This window comes from Tauraco erythrolophus, chromosome 5 (genome assembly GCF_009769465.1).
Source record: "Tauraco erythrolophus isolate bTauEry1 chromosome 5, bTauEry1.pri, whole genome shotgun sequence".
NCBI lineage: Eukaryota > Metazoa > Chordata > Aves > Musophagiformes > Musophagidae > Tauraco > Tauraco erythrolophus.
The window spans coordinates 55,060,253-55,078,921 of record NC_141469.1 but is presented as its reverse complement, the minus strand read 5'-3'; the positions used below and the strand labels follow the sequence as shown (position 1 = coordinate 55,078,921).

The following is an 18,669-nucleotide window of genomic DNA, read 5'->3' as shown; positions in this document are numbered from 1 at the left end:
GGGAGCTGGGATTGTTCAGCCTTGAAAAGAGAAGACTTTGGGGGGACCTAATAGCTGCCTTCCAGTACCTTAAGGGAACTTACAGGAAGGCTGGGGAGGGGCTTTTTACAAGAGTGTCCACGGATAGGACAAGGGGAAATGGGTTTAAGTTGAAGGAGAACAGATTTAGATTAGATCTTGGGAAGAAATTCTTCAGTATGAGGGTGGTAAGACTTTGGAATAAATTGCCCAGAGAAGTTGTGGATGCCCCTTCCCTGGAGGTGTTCAAGGCCAGGTTGGACGGAGCCTTGAGTAGCCTGATCTAGTTGAGAGGCGTCCCTGCCCATGACAGGGAGGTTGGATTAGATGATCTCTGAGGTCCCTTCCAGCCTATGCCATTCTATGATTCTATGATCTTTTGGGTTGTTCCTTTGCTTGCATGGAAACAAAGCAAGCCAAGTATCTGAGAGTGCAACCCCAAAGTCACACTTGATTGCAACTGACCAGAGAGTTCAAAAGTTGCTTGGAAGTCAGGAAAGCGGAAATGGCTAGTGAAGGTAAATGTGCATGGATCACATTGTTGTGAAAGCCTAATTTCCTTGGAAAGTTGATCAAAATGGCTGCATTTGATTCAAAGACTAACAGCTGAAGAATGCTCACTGTCTTAATGTCCCAGTTCAGCTAATCATTTTTAATTTCTTTTTAATTCCAGAGCTTTTGAATCCTCTTGGGGAAACATGAAAACAAAGAGCTACTTTTTAAATATCTTACAGTATAATTGACACATTCCAGGGAAAAGCTAGGTTTTTTTTTTTCTGCAAAGTTTAGAAAGTCTGCATTCTCTGGGATTTTAAATACATGTAAAATGAAAATAATTTAAAATTTAGCCTTCAAAATGAACGGTGAAAAGTCAGATGACAAAGCAAAGAATGGCTTGAAATCTTCCTTACTTACAAGGGATGAAAATGGAAATAACTGCACATGTGACAGAGCTGCACCTTCCTCAAAGAACTGTGCCATGAAGATACATGGTAATTCAACTGACCAAAATACAGTGACTGATCATGAAGATGATACCAGTCTTGAAAATAAGAGTGACTTCAGAGGTTTTCTTTTAAAACAGCAGTGTGTTGAAGCACTTCATCTGCAGAAGACACCTGATAAATGCAACTGTGCAGGTGCTCTGTTGGGAAATGCGGATGCTGCATGCAGGTCTTCTGTGACTGAGCAGACTTGTGTGTATCCTTTGAACTGTGACTTGAAAGAAACAACAAACTTACTGAAAGGTAACATTGTTATGGCAAAAATGCAAAATCAGAGTATCGGACAATCTGTGCCTTACTGTCAGACTGACTCTAACTATGCATTACCTCTTCCTGCGTCAGAGCAGAGCACACAGTCCCTGAAGAAGGACGGGGCACGATGCCACCTGAGCACATCGGATGTTACTAATGTTATAGGTGAAACTCTGGAAACTGATCAAAATGATGACATACATCTGAGGGAAACGCTAATCTCTTCTCAAGTGTGTAGGAGAGAGAAATCTAATAGCTCAGAAAGAACGCCTAATTCCTCCTCTACGATAGTGGCTTTAGAAAGCCCAGATGCCTATTCAGAACGTGAAGTATATCATCCTGTCTCTGCAGGTGTCGAACGCCATCTAAAAAACACTAACAGGACTGATAAAGAATCACAGGAAACAGAAGCACAGTCTGTAAAACTAGTTGCTGGATGTACATATCCTTATAGACAAGATACATTATCATCATGCATTAATATTAATGAAGATGACCAAGTGAAATCCTTGCAGGATGCCCCTGACCATGATGAAACTGAGAATTCCAGTGCTGAAAAATGCATAGATAGTCCTGTAAATAATGTGCACCTTGTCCCCGTAGATAAAATGGGTAGAGAACAAGTATCAAAGAAAACCAGTGAACCCTTAACCAAAGAACAAAGTATTTCTGGAAATGCTGCTTTTCAGGATATGCACACCACCTCTTTTGTATCTTGCAGTGTACCAAAATTAAAGAGGACTGTTATGCCAAACCTGAAATGCGAAGCAACTTTTGTGGTCTTCAGTCCTATGGCTGGTGAAGACGATTCTGCTCTATGTACTTCGACCCCTAAAGAACGATCAAAAAATATGACTTTTTCTGTTTCAGCTTTGGCAGAACTTGGAGACAAGTCTCCTAAACTAAGACCAAATGAAGCCTTTGTAGGAGGGCATAATAGAAGACCTTTGCTTAAAGCTGGTTCGGGTCAAACTGCAGGTAAACCAGTGGTCAGGTCTCCTATTGTGTCAACAATAACCAAAGCGAAGAAATCGGAAATTGTTAGTTTTCCCAAACCTAATTTCAAAAACGTTAAGCCAAAGGTTATGTCTAGACCTGTGCTACAATCAAGAGAGAGAGAATCATTACAACAATCTCCCCAGTCCCCCCGACTATCAGCTGCCTCCTCATCTTCACTGGTTGCTTCCCCAAGGCAATTGTCCCCTTCTATAAAAGCACTGAAAAAGAAAATAGATCTAGCTAAAGATACTAAAGTGGAACTGCCTATAAATAAGCCCCATAAGCTACATCTTAACAAACACCTCTTCTCTAGCCAAGTCGTACATGCCACAACACATCCCAGAAACGCTTCCCACAAGGCTTCAAAGACACCTGCATTAAAGCAGAATCCGGAAGACATTGGCAAAGCAAGCTCTACCCATTCGGCATGCTCTTTGGTTCCTGCTGCGCTTCCAACGTGTGTAGAGAAATCAAAAGAGATGCTGAATGATAAAACAGAAAGTTCAAACTCTTTGACGCAGCCCTGTGCTCAAAACATCTACCCGACCGGCGGTGAAAAAGAACAAAGCAGCAACATGGGAATGCTTCTGGAAGCAGCTTTGGTAAAGGACGTGGCAAATGAAACGTTTGACCTGCACTCTGTTCCTTTGGTAAGCTTTTTTCCTTTGCATACTTAATTATATGTTTTGTTTTGTTTTTTTACATTTGGAACAAGGGAATTCTGTATCGCACATTGCGGAATGGAAATCATGGAATGGGTTTTGTGTCTACAAATGTAACTTTCATGTTGATACCTGAGGCCAAGTCTCCCTCTAATAAAGGGAGAAGAAACACTTTTACAAACTAGTTGCACTTGGCCTCAAGTGCTATTCAGTGTCTTCAGCCTTCATCTTATTCCATGATATAAAAACTTTTTTGGTAAAGTCTTTTTAAGACTATGCAGTTGGTAAGATTTCTAATGAAAGCAAACAAGTCTTAGTTTAGTCAAACTGGTAAAATTGCGTAGCACAACTTGGTGGGGTTTTTCTAAATATAGCTTTTAAGTTGCGCTTTTATCAAGATAATTCTAGTCGTACTGTAACTTTAAATAGACATTAGAGATAAACTGCTGTTTTCAGTATCTTTTCTTTTCTTTCAAAACATGCTTTAGAACTAAATTGCGCTTTTTAAATCTACGTACAGAAATGTGCCTATAGTAGCAATAATATTAAGTCACACAAAACCCCAACACCAAGGAGCTGAAGGATTTTATTTTTAACATCTTAAATTAACTGTCTGTTTTGAATCATTTGAGAGTTTGTTTGTTTGAAGTAGAACTGGGACTCATTAAAATAGTTAAGAGTAGCTGGGAAACATGTCTCATGCAGAGGGCATATACCTGGTTTTGGGCAGTCAGCCAGTTGGAAGGTGCAAACTTCCTGGCCGGGAGGGATGCGTGCGCTGGTTGGTTGGGAAATATTTTTGGATGAGTCAGCTGCCTGTCAGGAGAAACGTGCTGCTTTCAAGTACTCTGAAGGAAGGTTAAAAGGAAAGGAACAGTGAGAAAGAAGGGAAGACCTTCAGGGTTGGGTTGACCAAGATCTCAGGAGGCATGGTAGGGACACAGAGTTGAAGTCCTGATGCTATATGGAGTCTCTCCAGTTGTTTGCTCATGGATTCAATAACTGTTAAATTGGTGACATGGAGGCAGCCGCTGTTTTCGATAAAAATTAGCATTGTCTGAATTTTTGTCAGGCTTTACTGATTTACCAGAAAAACTCCAGTAAAGACAGTATATGGATAAAGCTACTTCAGGTAAAACAGAAGCAGCTATCTATTTTTTAAGGATTACAGAAGAAATTAATAAATAATACTACTTATTTATTATAATAAATCATTTACCTCAAAACCCTAAATTAACATGAAAGCAAGGATAGTCTATTTTAATTATAAAGTTTTTCAGAGCTTGGATTCTGTTTCACTCCTTCCTTTTGGTGCCAAGGGTTGGAGAGAATGCATTTAATTCACCCTGTTGCCAAGATGGAAACTTTTGTGATATTGAGTGTTGTGCTGGTACTTGGAAAATCTTTAGAGCAATTTCTATAAAATGTGCGGTAGACCAGTCAGCTGGTCTAAACTTAAGTGGTCTTCTGAAAAGTATGGATTAACTTCTGAAAATGAAGATGAGGATTGGAGTAAAAAGTGGGAAGTGCATTAATATGACCAAATCTCTGCGTATCGGCTTGAGTCGCAGAAAAGCGTATGAAGGTCTGTATGTTCTTATGAGTTCACCTCTATAGCCTTAACTTTACAGCATGAGTGGTTGTGAATTAGTGCCTATATAAATTGGAGCAAGAATGCTGTATGAAAGGTAGATGCGTGCTACATATAAACCAATTATTTTAAACCTGTCCTGGTTCCACTCCTGAATTTATGTTTTATCTATGGCACCTGAACGTGAAAGATAGTAACCTGTTTCTGTGTTGTAATTTAAGACCTGGATCGGGAAACCTATTGGAAGGGGCTGGTAAAGAGTTCATCTTGAGATTAGGTGCAGTCCTGTAATTGAATGGTTTAATTAGAGTTTGGGGAGGAAGAGGAAGAAACTCTGATGTAAAACGACCTCTGTAACCTCTTTAGTGTGTTTGTCATTACCAGTGCTTAGCTTCAAACTTACAGTATTGTGTTGCTGGGGGCCATTGAGGAGATGATTCTTGAGGTTCTGAACTGCAGATGTGAACGTGACAGCAAACACCTAAGCATGTCCCTTATGTGTGTGGTCAGTATTTCATTATAGATGCTGGAAAGGGAGATCTTCAGCTTCTGACTGTTGGTGTGTGGTTGTTTTTATTTTAAAAACAGATGCCTTCTGCGAAAGATGGAACAACGCAAGGGAAAAACGTACCGAAGAAAGGCCCAATCACACTACGAAGTGTGTCAGCTCCCAAGGTTAAAATAGTGCCATCTGTGTTGCCCGTGAAGAGAGGATGTGAAAATAAAGCTATCTGCACAATTAAACCACCTTCTCTCAAAGGAGCTGTTCTGTCACCAAGCTCTGGTAAGAGAGTTTTTCACTGGACCAGTTTCTTAAAATTAAGATATCATATTTATTGTACTTTCTGACAGAACTTTCAGGATTCTTTTAAAGCTGTGTTTTTGGTGCTAAATATGATTCTATCCAAATCACAATTTGTTAACAAAAGGTGAGGGGAAAAAAGCAGGTTACACTCCATCATTGTAAAATCTCATCTTTATAAGGAATGTGTTTAGGAAGATGTGATGCTATTAGAAGAAACAATATTTAAATATTGTTATTTATAGTTTTGTTATATAACAGTACTTTGCAGTATTACAACTAAAATTACTCGAAAGATGTAAAAGTGAAGAGGATAAAATACAGAGCTCAGGTACGAAGCATTTACAATAAGCAACTGTATGCTATCCCAATGGGAATAACCCCTTATTTCAGGACATAGAATGTTTTGTTCAACCTAATTTTGGTACTGCTCTATAGTTTCTAGAAAGGGGAGAACGTAGTAGAAGGAGAGACTACTGCTTGAGCTGCTAATTAAGCTCAGACTGGTTAATACCAAGGGCAAGGGGGAGGGCAGGAGCCTCAAAAGTAGTCTGTAGGCTGCTGTTCAAATCTGATGACTGGAAACTACATTCTGTAATTGTACTGTAGGGTTTCAGAAATGCTCTTGTAGGTTATGTGCTTTTTTTAACTAAGTGTGGCAATATAGCTAATTGCAAAGGTAGCCTGGCTATAAATGACTACACTACAGCACACTATAATTAGGAAAGTGTGCACACCCAGCTATACCCAGTAAAACCTGTTAACCCACTCAATCTAAGATTATAAAACAGTCCAAAATATTCCTTTTAATTATATACAGGTGGTGAAGCGTGATAAAAATCTGTATCTGTAGCCTTTTATGGGATGAGTCCCTGAAAGAAAGTGGATATAGGCTATTCTCTGACTTGATCCTTGCAAATGTGAGGGACTGGCTCAGTGAACTAGGTACCTACCTGTAAGCCACCAGTTTCTTGGAAGACTCATCGCCTCTCTGAATACCAATTTAGAGCTTTCCTCTCTGTAATTATCATCTTAGAAGAACTGAGATGGGTATAGATATAGATGTATATTTGTCTCTTGGTTATAGGACTAACTTCTTCCCTTCATAAAAAAAAAAAAATCAGATGCACTTTGAAAAGCAGAAGTCATTTGGTGTTGAAAATGAAAACCTTTACTCCTTGCATTACTTTAGCTAAAACTGCCACTCCTTAACTCATTATATGTTGAAATTACAATAGCCAGTAGAATACCTCTCAATTTTTTCCTATTGGAAAAAGGCTCTGTAAGGTAAAAGCATGAAGCAGCACCTCAACGTTTCAAACTTATGCTATGATCTGATGAGACTGGAACTTGAATGTATCCCATGAGAAGAACGTTATTTCATGCCCTCTCCCCAGCCCCCCTGCTAATGCCCACCATTCCTAGGACATCTTACACTTCGTTTTGCTTATGCAATGTGTTGGTGCTGCAAAGTAGGGTTTGATGCAGTAAACTGTATCAGGTTAACTTCCTCATCCCTTGCCAAGGGAATTCTTAAACGTGGTTCCTCGCTCCCTGATAAACATAGTACTGATGTAGATCAGAGGATGGGAGTACAGAGTGGGAGAAGCAAGGATGGGGAAAGGTAGGAGTTACTTGGTATTGCTGCTAAAGCCCTGCTGTATTATGCGAGCACACCTTTCAGGTTAAACCCTTGCACTGCTGCTTACCCCATCTGTTTTTAAAGTTTTTGAAGTAAAACAGTATATACACTTACGTGGCCAAGTGGCAGCTTGTAAACCAAACCTGGTTACCTGTTTTATCTAAAGCCTTCCTGTAGGGAAGAACTCTTTCTTCCAGTTAAGTTGTTTGAACGCTTTGGTATTAAACTTGTGCCTTGATACAATTCCAGCAGTGCACATAAATAACTCTGTAGCTGTACAGTTGTTTGCTGTCAGGATTTCTCCAGACTATAGACAGACTAGCTAAATCCAGGATGGAAAGGACTTCTGGAGGTCACCTAGTCCAGCCCCCCTTGCCTGTAACTGGGTCAGCACTGAATTCAGACTGGGTCGTTCAGGAATTTGTCAAGCTGAGTCTCAAAAATGTCCAAATCCTAGCGACCTCATTGCTTCCTGAGGTACTAATATAAATACAGCTAATTCTTAACCAGTTGCCAGCTGTATTTGGATTGTTGGGCAGGAAGACAAATCAGTGCAGTGAGTCCATTAAATACTCTGAACAAGAGCAGTGATTGTTATAGCTCTGTGTCATCTCTCACATGTGTGTGTTGAGGGAGAGAAGCAGTCCGTCTGTCCAAAATGTATTAGTAGATGTATTATTCCCAGAATAATCAAGAGCTTGTGAGTGGTGAATTGTATCATGCAGTGTCATTTCGAGTGGAAAGCAGGAAACTTCCCTACAACCACGAAATAAAAGAAAAAAAAGAAACAGCCTATGTAGAACACCAGTTATAAGATCCTTGCAACTTGGCAGGAGTTGAGATTTTGGTAATTATTTTTTTCCCCTTGTAAATGTAAACAGTAAGTTTTCAGTGGTAACGCACTAACCCAATAGGAAGCATGTCTTCTAAGGAAATTCTCTGATCCTCTCCTGAACAGAAGACAGCAGAAGGAGTGGAAAACTCATATATCAAGCATTATATTTTCTTGTGCTTATTGGCAGAGCACATTAAGCTAGAAATAACTTTATTATTTATTTCGAAATGGTTGCTGACTGCTGTTCACCAGTATTGATGTATCTTGGCTGGAACTTGGAGTTTTTGCTGAATTAGAAATTGATTCTCTAAAAGGTGAGCCCAACTTGATTCGGTGTACTGAAGTGGTTTGTGAGATTGTGAAGCCCTGTTTCTGCAGCAAATCTAGAAATCAAGTCACAGTTGCAAGCTAGGTGCCTCAGAATTATTTCTGTAGCTATTTGTCTCCATTTCTCCATAAAAGGGAATGACCTGCAATCACATACTCACTCTTGAACAAAAATCTTAATTATGTACAGCTAATTTTTCCATGGTGGTGTGCATAGATTTCTGTAGTACTGGAGGGCAGGCAGCATGCCTTTTGCTATGTTAGTTTTCTAGTAGTGAAAACATTTATTAGAATTGAAGACACAGAATAAAGTGTTTGAGTTACCTCGTTCTTACTGGAAGGCGTGTGTAATTTTGGAGCCCTGGTTCAGGACTTTGAACTGGTCCAGAAATGAAAGCAACTATTGTTTTCGTTCCCAGCAAACACACACTGCCTTCTAATTGGATATACATAACCACTGTTGAGGAGTAACAGCCTGCTAATAGTTGAGGTATTATGGTTTGAGAAGAGTCATTTCTTTCTCTCATTTGAAGGGAGGAGTGGGAAGGGACTGGAGAAGCCAAGGAGATTTGGTGGTCCCATAGAACATCACTCCCAAGTTGTTCTGCTGTCAGCCTGCCCTAGCAGCCTCATGCTACCACCCACACAGTTGGATGGAAACACTGTGACAGTTTGAGCCACAGGAAATGGTTTGATTTGTATTTGAACAGTGTAAAATAGGGATATAAATGATTTACTTCAGATCTAAAAATATAAAAACCCACCACTGTGTTTTTTTCCTCTTAGTGCTGACTACAGCTTACATATAAGTATGTAAAGGAATGGAGCTTTACGTGCAAGTTAAGGTTTCTGATATGCTAATACTTCACCTACGCTTCTGCCTTAAAATAATACTATTGCTTTCAATTATTTCCCTTTGTATGAGACTTCGCATTGGTGGTGGTGTCTTAGCTATGAGAGCTCTGTCAAGCATTACATGTAATTGAAACTATTTGGGGATATAAAAGCATCAAAAATATTATTCCTCTGTTTGCTGTTAAAGACTTCCAGAAATTAATGGAAGCTATGTGAATCATCTTCGTAACCAAAATGTCCTTCACAGTCTGACAGTAATTTCTGACATTTTAGGTACCATTTTGTCTCCGATTTAAGTAAAGCACAGGGCTTTATTTGGTTATCAGTGACTTATCTTTTCCAGGAGTCTAGTCCAGAGGTACTCCCTCTTTTGCTTGCTAGTATTTTCATATCATTTAACTAGAGTAATGAAAGCTTGGGTAGAGAGAAACTTAACAGTCTGAATTCTGTGTTTCCTTTTTTGAAGATTTTGGACAAGTGAGACCTTTTCCTTCTGAAAAGTTGATCGTACTGAAGGACTTTTCCGGTGTTGTGCAACTAACTGTAGCACGGGAAAAAATAATTCCCCATATACTATAGGAAATATGTTTAAGTTGCATTAGACTACAAAAGATTTAGTAATACTTAGAAATACTGATTTGCTTGTTAGTTCATAATCGCTAAATTCCTTCTGTTGCATTTTGGCTTGATCTTAATGCTTAAATGTGTAATTCAGAGAAGCTTCCAAAGTTAAAACCAGAACAGGCCATAACAGATTAGGACTGTGTTCTTTATTGAGTGTTGCTATTTATTGCACAAAGAAAGGCTTTTCAGATGGAAAATGGAAACCAAATGGTTTCAATGGGTTTTCATATAGCTGGAAACATATATAAATTTGGTAATTCAAGACTTCTTGGTATAGCCTTTCACAATACTAGTGAAGCAAAACCAAAACATTTTAGTTTCAGTAAGCATTCCCACAATCTTGAGTCTGTTCTGACTCTGAACCAGGAGCTGAACCAAACATGGTTACTGCAAATCACTTTTCAACTTGTATCACTCCTGCTATCTACCATGTGACTCTTTAAAGTTTGGTTGACAAGCTGCCAAGAGGAAACAAAATATTTTAAAAGGCAAACATAAATTCCAGGTTTTCTGGCCCGAAATGGTCAAGAGTTTCTCAAAATGTTGGACTGGAGAGTTACTGCTAAGGTTATCCATGTACTTTCTCATGAACAAATCTGAAATGCACCAGAGTCTGTAAATAAGACTTAAAACTTAGTTTCAACTAGTCTTCTAATGCTTCTTGTTTTGGTTTGTTTTGGGTTTTGTTTTCAGAACAGCCTGCTTTTTTTAATGAATCCTAAAAGAAGGTTCCTCATACACTAACTTATCCAGTATCATTATTTGTCCTTATAATGTTTGTCCCCGAGTCCAGATTTCTTGATCTGCTTTTCCCTTTCTTTAATACATGTGTAGTGCTTCATTACAGTAATGAAAGCCTGTATTAAAAGTGAACTTAAAACTCCCATATTCTCCTTCGGGGGTGTGGGAAGGAAGAAACCCATACATGGGTCTCCATGGAGCATAAGGTATGTCTGTAGTATGACATAAAGCTCGTCTGTTATTCCTCTTTGGTCATCTTCACCCAGTGAGCTCCACTGTATAGTAACTGTGTTTCTCATAACTAGTTATCTTTTAATTTGCAGTAAAAAGTGAGGAATAACTTACCTAATGTGTCTGAAAGGACTTTTGTTCAGCTGATTGGTTTGTGATTGTTCAGGAATCAGCGTTAGTTGTCAGGGCTTAGGAACCTCGCAGCTCCTTCCTTCAACTTCTTGAAATCTCTGCTTGCTTGAATTGGCTTCCCTGGTAATGTTTCCACTCCACTTTGCCATCGCTTCCTGGCCATCCTCCACAGGAATGGCTTGCTGGAAGCTGTCTGGAGCAGTGTGTATATCCTTGTGCCAAGTGGTGACTTCTAAATCTCTGCCCTAGGTGTTGTTTAGGTATAGAATGGTCAATTCACATTTTGAAGTCAGAAAAGAGCCATAAAATGATACAATCTGAATTCACCATAATCAATTTAGTTTTAGCTTTGGCTACCTACACTAAAGAAAATCTTCCTTTAACTTTGATGACTATTTTCTTCGGTTATACTTCATTAACAAGGAGCTCTCACTATGGGATAGACTTTACTCATGTCTTGCAAGCCTTACATAGAGTTCAGCATCAAGTCACTGATTTGGAATAAATTATTTCCTATTTATGGAATCATAGAATGGTTTGGGTTGGGAGGGACTTTAAAGATCATCTAGTTCCAACCCCCTTGCCACAGGCAGGGACTTAGTTGTATAAGTCAAATGGACCATGAGAAACAAGTAAAAGTACAAGCTTTTTATTTGTGAGGTAATATGGGTTCTATTACCATGCATGATTTCAAAGCAATTTGATTGATTTATTCTGTTTTGGTAGCCTTAGGTGTGGTCCTCTGAGTTTTTTAGGGGTAGAGGAAGAAGGTGGGAAAATGGCAATTTCAGAAGATGAACTTAAATGAGCTTTATTCCAAAGTCTATGGTATTTCCAGTATTCTGTTGACTACCAGATCAGATTCCAGAAGGGAGCATTTCATCCTGTCAGCTTTGTTTCTGGTGTCATCAGTGACCATACATAGGGAATTAAATTTTCACGTGTGTTCCCAGACTTTTTACAGGTGACTTGTGACTAGCTCCAGCAGAGTTTTAATGTGTTATACATGTAGCAAGAAACGTGATCATACTTGCAGAGGCTGATACTAACAGTCCACATATCAATGCTGTCAGAAATGTGGATGCATCTATAAGAATATTCTCCTTCAGAAGTGAGGCGTGCGCCACTTCCCTGCAGGGGAATTTCTTGGTACCTAGTCATTTACTTGCAAGGACATGCTGGTGTTGTCTTCAAATAACTCTTCACCTGTACTGGTTAGTTCTGAATTCTTTTGAGGTGGAGGTAAAGGAGGGAAGAAATAGGAATCCTTGCCTTCCTGAAGAAAATTGTATTTATGTTTTGCTGCAGTGAGGTTCCTCCCTTGTGCCAGGAATGCATGAACTCCTGCAACAGAAAACTTAAAATTGATAATGTGGGTATAAAAGCTGCAAACTATCAAAAAATTCTCAGTGCATAACATGATGGGGTGTGTGATATGAAGAGCTGAACAAGGATGAAAAGCAGAATTGGATGTGGTTGGTGGTTTTCCTTTGCCTCAGCTTTCCTTGTAGTACTTTGATTTGACTTCTTGTGCCCTCTACTCCTAAACATACAGAACTTTCCAATAGCTGTATTTAAGTTAGTGGTTGGGGTTTGTTTAAGTCAGGATGCAAACAGCTTAGTCTCCTGGCAAAGCTGGAGTGGGCAAGCTTTGCCACCACTGTGCAGTTGTCTCGGGAAGCTGGCGTAAAATTACCCGCTGTCCAGAGACTGGCTCTTTCATGGGGCTGCTGTAGTTCAGCCTACAAAAATAGGAACCTAAAATTGAGTAAATCCAGCAGGCAGCATGATGGCAGATGGTACTGGAGGTGAGAGAGCAGGCATGAGTTTGGACTTGATGCCAGGGAGGAGAAGGGCTCTTTCTAGGTGCTGGAGAGATCACCTGCAAGGAGCTGAGCCGAGGGAAGACTGGGAAGGGAGAAGTCTCTCAGATCATGAAAGGGTTAAATGGGAGGAAGCCTGCCAAATGTCATAACTGGGCCAAATAGGAAGGGAAAAAAGAAATTTAACAGTAGGCGTGCATGAATGTTTCGCTCTCTCTCTCCTCCCCTAATTGAAAACACCCCAATTGCTCTTCTGGCAGTGGGAGCACTTGAGAAGATGAAAAGGATTGGCTTGGTGGTTCTTAACTGCTAATGTAGTGCTCTGTAGCACTGATGATCAGTTTTCTAGTTTTAGTCTGAGAATATTGAGCTGCAAGAGGAGGGACAACCTACCTGCATGGCTGCTGGCAGCCTGGGTGTGTTTTTGGCACTAGCTTGCTGCTGGTTCCTTGATACCTGTGCCAGAGGAGCACTTTCCTAAGGATTGTAGGGGAATGGAAATGATGCTATGGAAGTCTGCATCAGATGGGGAGTTGGGTCTTGCCTTAATATGTAAACTGTTCTCTGATCAGCTGTCATCCCCTAAACAAATAAATATCTCTCATGTAAGTATTTCAAGACCCAGCAATAACTTAACATTCCCTGTCTTTGTCCATGTTTATCCTTAATAGTTGAGGCATTACTAGCAGCATAAAAGAACTGTCTTCTGCCTTTTCTTTGGTAATTTTGGTAGTAATTTGAGACTTCAAAAGGGAGAGCGAGCTAGAAAGAGATTATCTGTAGATCTTTGGTAGAATTATGAAACGTGCTGTAGCCACTCTATTCCTCGAAGGAACACTGATATATGTATGGCATAATATAGTGTAGCTAATATTGCTGAATGGCTGATCAGGCAAACTGGGGAGCTTGAAGCCATCAGAAATCTGTTAGTATTGCTACTGCTTTACAGTGCTCAAAATAGCAACCATAAATGCTCTTACCACTATGTTAAGATTGGTTTGCTGGAAACAATACCAAAGTCCAGATTGTCTTTCATTATTTACCTGCTCCTTTCAATAGATGCCAAAAAATAATGTGTTTTCTTGAAGGTTTAGACTGGACTTTTTCATCACACTTTAAATTATTATTTTTTAAACCTAAGAAGTTTAGCACTTCTAAAATAGAGCCCTCTGCATTTTTAAACTTGAAGGAAAGGTCAGAAAAGCGTAAGAAAAAAATCTAAAATTCAACGTACTCAAGAGATAAGGCAATGAAATGCCAAACCAACGATTACTGTTTGCTTTAGGGTTAAACAAAACCAGCAACACAAAACCCATCCTTCCAAAGACTCCTTTTGCGCTTAGTCTGCCCTAAGCTTCTGTTTGTGAAAGGCTTCCAGCCATTCAGTTCCAGGTGTGTCATAGCTCCGTGAATGCCAGTTGCTCTGTGCGCAGATCTAGATGTGTGAAATGTGTTGATGTGATTTTTAATTGACGGATGTAGAATCTCAGAATTGGTGAATACATATTCAACTTTACAGTCTGCCTGATATCAACAGAGTCCCGAGTTCAGCATTACTAGCATATGTTTTTATTCTCTTAATTTGAATTTTTTAGGCTTTATTTCTATTTAAAGGAAGCCTTGATTTATTCTTGACAATAACCACCTATGAGGGATTCATATGAGAGGATGATTATTTGGGTAAGGATGTGAAATCTGACTTCAGAGCTTATTGAAAAATGACCTTTGTTCTTTGCTTATTTCCATTCCAATACAAGAGATACTTCATACTTGAAGTAACGCAGTTGTTGCACAGACACTTTTTCTCAAGAATTGCCAACTCATTACTTCACTATAGAGGAATGTGATATTTCTAGTATTCCATTTCAGTGACTAGATTAAATAACTGATGAAAGCCTGTTACTTTGATGCTATTGCTTGTTGTCTTTATGATAATGGTTCACTACATATCCTGCTTTTGTGCTTGTTTCCAGTACTTCTGTTTATATACCATACCTTCCTGCTTCTGTCTTCAAAACCTTTGCATTTAATTCTGTGTGACTCCTTTCTTAAGGAATGGTACTGATAAAAATACTTTGTAAACCCGTTGTTTTTAGTTGAAATAACACTTAGAGTAGTTGCTTAATGATCTTCGTGTCATGACTTAAAGGAAATTCTCCCTCGAGCTGGGCTTTTGAAAAATATATTTGAGTGCTCAAGTAATTACTTTAATAAAAGCCTTACAGGAAAGCACCGAGCAGTAGAAGAACTAAGAAAAGAGCGAAGATCATCTATTTGACGTGCTTGTGAAATTGGACATCCCAGAGCTTGCTGTGCTCGCTGAATGGGTTTGAGTTCACAGCTGGTTTAAAGCACTGCTGCGTTCCAGCGTCTGCAGAGAAGCCAGGCTGGCTGGAAATCATATATAGGGAACATGGTGTACGAAAAGAGACTGAGCATTTTCACATGCTTGCCTTGACCCCTCTTGAGTGAAAATCACTGTGAAGAAAACAAGATTTCGTTCCTGTACCTTTTGAGCTAGATGAATGAGTCCAGTACAACAGCAATCAAGCATGCTACCCTCATCTTTGAACAATAAAATGCAGCTGATAATCTGCATTTGTTCCTCTAGCTGCCTTTTGAAATGTAAAGCTTTAACTTACTAAGTCATACAAACTTACCATGCGGTGTTTGTATAGTGACTGGTTTGTTTGTTTGTTTTTGAGGAGGGTGGGATTTGTTTGGGTTGTGCACGATGTTTTGCTGAGAAGCTCTTTAGAAAAGGAGTTTCTGACTGATCTGGATTAACTACTTTTCTAACATACAATGGTATGTTGATCCATTAATAAAACAAGCTTTTAGAAAATAACATGGAAAGTTTTAGAGAGCTTGTTAGATTTGTTGTATGAAGTTCAAATGTCACAGAAATTTTGTTTGTTTATTTTTTGTTTTGATCACACACACAAATGATTTCTGATATGTAGCCTAGAGTGCTGTGTTTCAGAGGTGTTTTCAGTAAGTGTGAGCTTGTGGTTTGTGGTGTTCTCATAGTATGGCAAAGGTTGGATGCTCTTTAGTGAGTTGGATATATTCCAGCGTCTATTGCAGTAACTCACAAAATATTCTAAAATATGGCAGGTAATTTTGTCTCAGAATGTTAATACCAGGCTACAGTAAAGCTGCATATAGAATCACATTTCTGTATAGGGAGGATGAAAAAGTAGTAAAAGTGCACCTCCGAAGAGAGGTCAGACATAAAGCCTGTTTAATGACTCATTGAAGCTTGTGTGTTACAGTCAGTGACCAGTATTATCTAATATCCTAATGTATGTTTAATGTATGTTGTATGTGGGGTTTCTCTTTTGTTACTGAATTGATCTGAACTGAGAGAAATAGCTTGGACATACCTTCCGTTACTAGTGCTGTTCCTGGTCTGCCTACTTGGTACAGGATATTTTGAGACAAGTTACCTAATCCTGTCACACCACCTACTGTTGAAAAGCAGATACTGAGTGTAAACGTTTTTCCTGTCTGAATCTTAATGTAAATCCATTAATGTCGTGCTTTCTTGTTTTTTGTGCAAGTTCATGGTTTCTTGGTCGTTGGGATTTAAGTGTGGAGATCCTGCAGCCAAACTGATGTTGAATAAAGTGGAATTACTAGCTAATTTTGTCATATTTCAACAGTCTCTTACATAGCTTAAGCACAATTGAAATATGGTTTATAGTGACAAGAAAAAAGGGAAGGGTATTCCCTTTAAATAGAAACTTGATTGTTCTAAGTGAAATCTGAAATGCTATAGTCATCTCTTTTCAAGTAAGTTAAACTATTCCATTTTCAAGTCTGACAGACAATGACATCAGAAGTGAACATATTTTGTAAAATATCTTTTGTTAGACTTACATATTAAAAAAATATTTATTATATCTTCCGTATCTCTATTTTTGTTTTTGTACAGAAGTAAAAGCCTCTTTTCTGTAGTTATTCAGAGGACTGTATAAAGACCTTGATGTCAGACCTGACAGGAGTCAACTCAGTGCTAGAAAGACAAGTCTGTGTGTGTGTACATCTGTACATCTGTACATCTGTACATCTGTACATCTGTACATCTGTACATCTGTACATCTGTACATCTGTACATCTGTACATCTGTACATCTGTACATCTGTACATCTCTTCCTTTGGGCCATTGTAGTTTTAATCTGGGTGCACACTTTTCAGAAAGAAACTAAAAGCTTAATTTAACTAGACTCAAATTGTCTTGCAGAAAGTGCAGTTGCTTTGTTAGTAGTACAAGAGTAAGCTCCTGTCTGCAAATGGCACACTTGTCTCCTGTACAGATATTCTTCCTATTTGATTAGCTTAGCTATTGGCCATTTGTATTCCACAAGCTCAAATGAAAACAACAATTAATGCAAAAATGTATCTGCACTGGTTGGCCATTAAGAATTTGGTTCCATGGAGTGCTGTTTAGCTAGTTCTGCAGAACTAGTCAGTTTTCACTATATTATGAGAGTACAACACAATTTGCTACTCTTGTGCTGTGTTTGTCTTTGAAAAAGGATGTTATCTTTTACAGTACTCTATCAAATGGCAGGGGGAGGAATCTCTATTTGGGGGTGGGAACTAACAAAAGAATCTTTCTTGGGCTGTCTTTGAGCTGACAGTTACATTCTTGAGGCTTTGAGCAGCCTGATCTAGTGGAAGGTGTCCCTGCCCATGGCAGGGGGGGGTTGGAACTAGATGATCTTTAAGGCCCTTTTCAACCCAAACCATTCTATGATTGTATGATTTTTATGGGATCGCTAGTACAACTAACTGTAACACACATAGGTAGGAGAATGCTAGAAAGACTTTTTGCACCTGCAAATATCTGCCTTGAAGGTCAGTCTGTAAAGCTCTTGACTTGTTCCTGATGTCAATAGGCAGGTAAAATGGGATCCTTTAAATCCTGGGAACTGCTTTTCTGCATTAAAGTGGTTTTTACCATGTCAATATGAGGTAGGTTAAGCCTTTTTATGAGTATTTTTAATGTGTAAATCTTTTTACTTGTAGGTATATACATAGAAGAAGCAATTGTTTAAGCTTCTTTCCAACCCCTTTTGTTCTTTTCTCTCGCTCCCCCTTCCCCTCCAATTGACAGGTACAGGATCTTCACCCAGAGAGAAGCATATTTCTGTGAAAAATTCTCCAGCCTCCGGGGCTAGCTCCAGTAAATCGCTCACTAAATGCAAAGTGCCTGTCAAAAGATCAGTGCTTGAGAGAACACCTAGCGTCTCATCAGTCAGCAGCACTCAGAGTGAGCGCAGTCTTTTCAGTAGTAACTGTAAGTATCCGTCAGGGTTACGGGTTTTAACTGATGGCCAGCATCAACTGCTTGTTGAAAAATCCCCTTGAAGGGAGTCCTGTCTGACAGAGGCCTCTGTTAATTCTCATTGTGATGCTTATTATTAGTTCTAGGTCTTACTCTTTTTGCCTCTTAACTTACAACTTACTTTCTTGAGACATGCCACCTGAAGGAACTTTGAGCCTTGAGTTTTGGTTTGGTGAGTAGAGCTCCTCTTCTTTCCTGAAATATTACTAATCCAGCAGGTCTTCTTGAGCAAAAGTTTCCTTGTGTTTACATATAGCGTAATAAGAAATAAGTCTGAACAGTGTGAATGGATTACCTGTCTTAATATTTGGAGCATCACGTTACAGATTTCTGGTACTAAATGCTCTTTTGAACTAGATTATATCTGCTTTTAGAGTTTTAAGACAAAATATAAAGATGAAATCAAAAGCAGGTAGGTGAAACTGCTTTTAGAAGGTAAAACTTTGCGTGGGTAGACTTGTATAATTCCTAAGGTGATTGTAAGCATTGGTGTATGACCTGAACCAAATCCATCTTGTTTAAAATTAAGGAGAAAAATAACAGGACTAGCTTTGATTTGAAGCTCTACAAAGGGTCTGTACCAGCAGTTGTAGGAATTTGAGGGGCAAAAATATGAAGGCAATAACACACAACTGACTGTCACACGTATCAGTATTCCCAGCTATACGTATTCAAATGAGTGCATTCAAATATTCTGTTACTATCGCATCATCTGTTGTATTTTGAAGACTGGGCGAAGGCCTTTTCTTTGTGCCAGCTGTCATTTAAATCTGTCTTC

General features: G+C 39.1%; 1 protein-coding gene across 3 annotated transcripts in view; it reads left to right on the top strand.

Annotated features, from left to right (window-relative positions):
- Positions 1-874: 874 nt before the first annotated feature.
- The window catches only part of MTUS1 (microtubule associated scaffold protein 1), a 91,013-nt gene continuing 73,218 nt past the window's right edge, over positions 875-18,669 (top strand). The window contains exons 1-4 of one of the 3 annotated variants that reach the window (XM_086611854.1): positions 875-2,923; positions 5,115-5,310; positions 5,471-5,473; positions 17,661-17,843. In XM_086611854.1, coding sequence (XP_086467980.1) covers positions 875-2,923; positions 5,115-5,310; positions 5,471-5,473; positions 17,661-17,843 — 2,431 coding nt within the window. The remainder of the gene's footprint in view (positions 2,924-5,114; positions 5,311-5,470; positions 5,474-17,660; positions 17,844-18,669) is intronic. The other 2 variants (XM_086611852.1, XM_009981933.2) reach the window with 2 other exon arrangements.